Source organism: Triturus cristatus, chromosome 7, assembly GCF_964204655.1.
Source record: "Triturus cristatus chromosome 7, aTriCri1.1, whole genome shotgun sequence".
NCBI lineage: Eukaryota > Metazoa > Chordata > Amphibia > Caudata > Salamandridae > Triturus > Triturus cristatus.
The window spans coordinates 735,053,276-735,059,670 of record NC_140590.1 but is presented as its reverse complement, the minus strand read 5'-3'; the positions used below and the strand labels follow the sequence as shown (position 1 = coordinate 735,059,670).

The window sequence follows — 6,395 nt, the reverse complement described above, 5'->3', positions numbered from 1 at the left end:
GTAGGTCCAGTCTTCATTCTCAGCAAGCATGAGTGCAGACAGCTGGGCAGCAGAGTAGCAGGGCAGCAGTTTAGCATTTCTTCTGGCAGCAGAACAGCACAGCAGTCCTACTGAAGAGTTTGGTCTGAGGATACTTTATTTATACATGGTGTACACTTTGAAGTAGGAGAAGGTTCCTGAGGTTTCCAGCCCCAGAGGTGCTTGGAAGTTCCTGCCTCCCTGCCATCACTGCAGCTTGTCTGGGGTCACAAAAGACTAGTTTCAAACTCTTTGTGAATGTTCTCAGGCAGAGCCTTTGTGATGTGCAAGTGTGGTAGGTGAATGCTCCTCCCCTTCATCAAGTCAAAGATTGTCCATCCTCCCAACACTTATTCACCTTTGTCTCACTGTCTGAGAGCAAAATACAAGGACCGACTGCCAGCTACAGCTAACCATGTGACCCAGGATATAGGCTGCATGCACCAAATGGTTAGGATAAGGAAATGCCAACTTTCTAAGACGTCCATTAAATATTATGGGGTATCCCTGTGTCCCTCAGAACCTGGGTATATGCAATATAGTCTACAATGTGTTCTGTTAGGTAATGAAATTACTATGATAGATGGGAATTAATCCACAGGAAACACATAATCACTTATTTGAAGCAACAATGTTTAGCAATTATATTGACAATGAATGTAAGTCAAACACACGATTCTTACTCTCTCTCTCTCTATATATAATAGCTGTCACGTATATGAATAACAGAACAAAAAACACGAATTAGGTGACTTTAGTGAACCACATGACATAAAGTGCAGCAGTGTTTTATACAAAATAACGAAAGAACACAAAATTCATCAATACATAGATACTAGATATAAGCAAATGTCTGTCCTATATACACACAAGAGTTTCAGCAAGCTCCCTTTATGTCCATTTGTTTTGTTTATAGGGTGGCGTGGCTAAGGACATGGGCTGATCAAAGTAGCCTCGGCGTTTCGACCCCAAGTGTGTGCATTTAGTCAGTATACATCACAGCGGGCCTTCTTCAGGACAGGTATAAAGTAAGTGGACACCCTATATGGGAAAGTATAATCTTAAATTAGTATAGTGTGTCAAGAGAAAGTTTAAATATTTAGAAAAATGGGGCCACAAGGTAACTCTCCAAAAAGAATTAATTCAAAGGAACGCCTCCTTTCCCAGATGGAGTCCTCATAGAAACGATAATCAAAATTCAAGAGTCATCTAATGGTTGTAGAGCAACAGATCTACAATTTAAAATACATTCAAAACCGTAACTGTAATGGTTACTTCCTATTGACTAAAACCATAAGGGATCCTCTGTTATTCAGGGAAACTCACCCTAGATGCAACATGAAAAGATCATCACCAATTACGTTTTCCTAAGGGTTGGACAAAATCCTAGCCATCCGATACTTATTCTCTGTGTGAAAATCTAGAAACAAGAGCAAAGGGGGAAATATACACAGGAATCCCCCACTTGGAAACCGTGAATTTATTGCGAGACGACTTGTAGTCTTACCTTCACTTGTGTGAAAAAGTGAATGCTTCTTTCTAAAAGTGGCATTTTCAGAACTGTGACTTAAAATTCAACTTTACCTTAAAGAGGGTTTTAATTTACAGTTCTTTAGACACCAAACTTGACATTCCTACCCGCACCCAATTGAAAATTAGCACTTATTGGTTAGCAGTGGCAAAGGGTGTAAAGTCCTAAAAGCCAACAAAAACAGGCTCAGAAAACAGGATGGTGAAGGAAAAAAGTTACGGTATGACTCTGAAGAAAGGACCAAGTACAACATAATGCCTTTGACAATCTCTCCAACTGTGGGTCAAAGAGACGTTGTCCTAAAACATTGAATGTTGGCAGTGAATCCTCCTTCAAAAATAAAATTTCTCATCCAGAAACAATGTTTCAATACTACAACAGCTGCCTAGGCTAAGACTGGTGCCTTGAAAGCATCGAAGGAGACATCTGTCAGGAAGCTACCCAGCATTTCCAAATTGGAGAACGACAAATAGAGTTTGAAACTCCTTCACCAAGGCAGAGAACAGTAGGTTGCATGAGTGTCTGCTCTCGTGGCTAAATACAATTGTGTGTAAGCCTTCTGAAGGAAGCCATCAGTCATTCAATTCATAGTCCACTGAATCGTTAAAAATCACAAAGTTTGTTGATGGCAATATCTTACTTTTCGAGTTGGAGACCATGGAATCTACCTGGATGGATTTGGGCATCCTTATCATAACATTTCTCGGATCATACAAGCATGATCTGAAATGGGGAATTTACAACTTTTCCAGATCTCTTCATCTTCTTAAATTTTGGATGAACTAGTGAAGCAGAAGCATGGGCCTGACAAAATATGCCTCAACTGGTTCTGGGAATCAAGAGGAAAATAATTCACTTATGGTAGCATTCCTGGTTCTCTTTATACGCACAGTTTTGGAGGGTTCCTGGGGGCAGGTTGTCTGTATTTTTCCCTGGCCCCTGTGTTGCCAGACAAAGAGAAAGCCCCCGTGGTCTGAACATGCGAAAATCCACATCCACAACTCCATGAGAACGTTGTCGGCATACTAATACCATTTTAAACATAGTGCTAGTAAAGTCGTAGATGTTGTCAAATTGTCTCTGCTTATAGATTTTGATTTGAGCGTGTGTATGGCCATGACGCATCAGGGCCTGCCACATACAATGCTCGGAGCAGTCAGATTCTGTTGCTTTGAGTGCATTCGAAGGAGACAGGCAATTTTCAGACTGAACAACCTTTTTCTTGCACGGGACGTCACTGTGAAATGTAGACGTATCCGAGTGATTTTCAACAGGAGTCTCTGCATCATCCTCAAAATTTCATCCTGAAGCTCAGATGATGCGAGTAACTTACATCGATTTGAGGTCGATAACGCCTGTTCAAAGGGATATGTCCCAACGAGACAGAGAAAATGGATGGTTCATGGGCATATAGCCTTTTTAGTGCCGTTTCCAGAGGTGGTAGGGGTTTAAGTTATGATAGTCAAAAGTAATTTAAGAATTTTGTAGCAACCAGATGCTTGTATGAGTTGGAGGGTGCTCACCTCATTGAATAAAAAGTGAGAAAAGGAAACATACCCAGGAAGTAACGGTTTCTAGTAATTCTAAGTCTTGAGTCCTGTGAGGCATGGAAGGTGTAATTGAATACAATGTTTTAAAATGCAGAATACCCCTATTTTGTCACAGTTGGGAGGGCTATCATTCAACAGGTCATACTGAGTGGGTGAGGTAATCCTGACTTGGCAATGGCTGCAGTAGGTTACACGGCCTTACGGAGGAGCAGGCATGGTTACTACTTTCTTAGAGGAAAAGAAAGAAAATTTGTGTTCGTTTTTGGCGTTCAAAAAAGGTCAAGGCCTGATACTCGAATAGTAGGTTGTTTTAAAATCTGGATTAATTTTCAACAAATTGATGGGCTTATTTAGCAAGCCTCTTGCGCCGCCAGTTCGTCACTTTTTCCCATATTAAAAGTGACGCACCAGCGGCGCAGGGGGCTTGTAAATAAACCCCTGAGTCTCTCTTGAGAAGACACCATTATTGCTTTACATTATTCTCTTGTGATTGTTCTTTTCGAGTTTCAAAGAAAAAAGTCGGATTTAAATTAATTTTAATTTAACGACTTCTTCAGCCCATCATAGCATGAAAATAACAGTCAAGCCGGGAAAATACTGTTGGCCCCTGTGTGGCAAGTTTGGCAACCCTCGCCATTCGGATATCTCTAGAAGCAAGTCCGCCCACGGTCAGAGTACGTCCTCACACTCCAGCTTGTGCTGAAGGAAGAGAAAAATAAACGGATCTTCTGATAAGAGTGTCAGTAAGGGACCTGTATAAAGATGCCAAGGGGATAAGATAGGGAGGTAAACTTTGCTCTCTCCGCTCATGGGCGTAGGGTAGCGCCAGCTCCCCTGCAGCCGCTTCTCTCACAGACCTACCCAGGACGATGCAGCTGCAGCCACCGCTGGTCCCGCTCCTGGCGGCCGCCCTCCTCGCGCTGGGCTCAGGCTCCCCCATGCCTGCCCGCCGAGGGGCTCAAAAGCTCCTGCTCGTGTCCTTCGATGGCTTTCGGTGGGACTACGACCAAGACGTGCCCACGCCGAACCTTGATGCCATGGCGCTAGAGGGCGTGAAAGCCCAGCACCTCACCCCGGCATTCGTCACCATCACCAGCCCTTGCCACTTCACGCTGCTGACAGGTGAGTGAGCCCGCGCCCCGCGGGATTCTGGGGGCGTAGAGGCTCTGCAAGGGGTCCACGAGGGAGAGAGGCGGGAGGAGGTGGAGAGAGAGTACCATCCCTGGCTAGAGAAGGCAAGTGAAGAAATCTATTACACTGCTGCGTGGTACTCGGTGGCATGAATTAAAACAGCCTCGCCTGGCGCTGGCAACCGAGACTGGCCTTCCTAATAATATATCCAACAAGTGGCCCATATCGAGTAGGGTTGCTGCCTTTCTTAAGAAAAAATACTGGTCATTTGTTTACGTTCTATTATTCCAAGAGTTAGTAGTTGAGACATAGTTTGTGTTAATCATGACAATAACACGCCCCCCCCCCCTTTGCCCTAACAGCCATTCTGAAATGATCTAGACAGCTCTCAAATACTTTTAACGGACTTCTTTGTGTTTCAGTAGGAAAAAAATCCAGATTTTACACTTTCCCCCAATATTTTTACCGGCCAGGACCCAAAAATGCAGGGTAGAATCGTAAAAACACAACAGCTAACCTGGCAGCAACCCAATATCAAATGTGGAATTTTCAGTCAGTCCTGGCATTTTTGCCAACAACACTTGGCATTCTGGCAATTGTAGTATATGTTTCACAATGAAAACCATTGGTGTAGAAACTACATCTTCCATCTGTTGTTGACTACAAGAAAGAACTGACTGAAGATGACACACAAGACGTAGGCCACATGGCAGCTATTACACGCCTACCCCGTCTTTCTGGTGGCACTACTTGGCTATGCCCATAAAGGACCATTTTACAGCTGATAATGGAAAAACATACATTTCTCAAGTTAGTGCTAAGTCTGCAGCAGGAGCTACGGGGATGTATTCCTGTTGTGGAGGAAACTCCCCTGGTGGAGGAAACTCCCCTGGTGGGTTTCCACCAGGGTTAATACTTCCTCTGGAATCAGAGGTTTTTCCATTACATTCCGCCACAAAATCAGGTCCTACGACTCTTACCATCTAAAAGATGGGGAAAGCCTACAATCTACAAGCATTCTGCTCTGATCACAACGACTGTCTTCTCTGGCCCACTCTGCATGCATGCATGTGTCTTTCATCACAGGGTGTCTCATGTATCAATTCTTCTCCAGGAAAGTACATTGAAAACCACGGTGTTATCCACAACATGTTCTTCAACACCACCACCAAAGTGAAGCTCCCGTACTACCCAACCCAGGGAGTGTCCTCGTGGTGGGACAACGGCAGCCTGCCCATCTGGATTACTGCTCAAAAACAGGTATGCAGTGCGAAGAACTAATCACTCACACACCACCTCCCATAGTGAATGAGAACTATACACCAGGTTTTAGACTATAGCCATTCTGCACTCTGAAGAAGGTAGGGGAGAAAGGTTTACCTAGTGTTGCTCCTAGTAACAAATTTGAAAGTCCAACATTGCAGACTCATTTAGATGGCTGCTAATGAATACATTTCAATATTCCATGTGGGATTTGATAATGCCATTCAAGTCTGGCGGGGTTTCTGACAGTAGATCAAAAATGTTGAATAATTTTTTGTCCATGGATAAACATTGAAGTTGTTGTGTTTCTTTTCTCTTGGGGTCAGGTTGCTTTGGGGGGGATGTGTGGTCCAGTGTGGGAGGAGGAGCAGGGGCATAGGGAATATTGGTGTCAGTGTGTTGGTTGTTAGGGTTTGTGGTGGAAGGAAGATTGTTAGGTTGGAGAATTTTGAGGTCTGAGAAGTGCATGTGTGGGCTTGGTATTGGTGTAACTGATGAGTTGTCTAGTGGTTTGAATATGGCCTGGAGGGTTCTGGAGGAACATGAGATCAGGAAACATAGTGATCATAAGTCTGTGCCTTTGCTTGGTTTTTAATTTACTTCTGGCAAATGGCATTGTGTTTGTCAGTTGTTTGTGTTGTGGTTTTACAGTTAGTATGTCTTTATGTAATAGGTTGTGTGGTGTAACTGTGGTTGTTGGCTTTGTTGTCAATTTGTCTATATGGGTGAATTGGGTAGTTAAGTAATAGTTAAATGCATCCTGTGAATGTATATGAGGGGTGTATAGGACACTCTTTAGGAGGTAGTAGCAGATATAGATTGTGTAAATGAGTGATTGTCATCTGGCGGTGTGAAGGTGGAGATGCATAGTTTCTGGCCGTAGGCTATTTCCAGGTATGAAC

At 43.5% G+C, this 6,395-nt stretch overlaps 1 protein-coding gene across 1 annotated transcript in view; it reads left to right on the top strand.

Annotated features, from left to right (window-relative positions):
• The first annotated feature begins 3,770 nt into the window (after window positions 1-3,770).
• Window positions 3,771-6,395, top strand: part of ENPP7 (ectonucleotide pyrophosphatase/phosphodiesterase 7) — a 121,510-nt gene continuing 118,885 nt past the window's right edge. Inside the window, exons 1-2 of the mRNA XM_085617446.1 lie at window positions 3,771-4,221; window positions 5,345-5,490. Coding sequence (XP_085473572.1) covers window positions 3,969-4,221; window positions 5,345-5,490 — 399 coding nt within the window. The 5' untranslated portion in view covers window positions 3,771-3,968. The remainder of the gene's footprint in view (window positions 4,222-5,344; window positions 5,491-6,395) is intronic.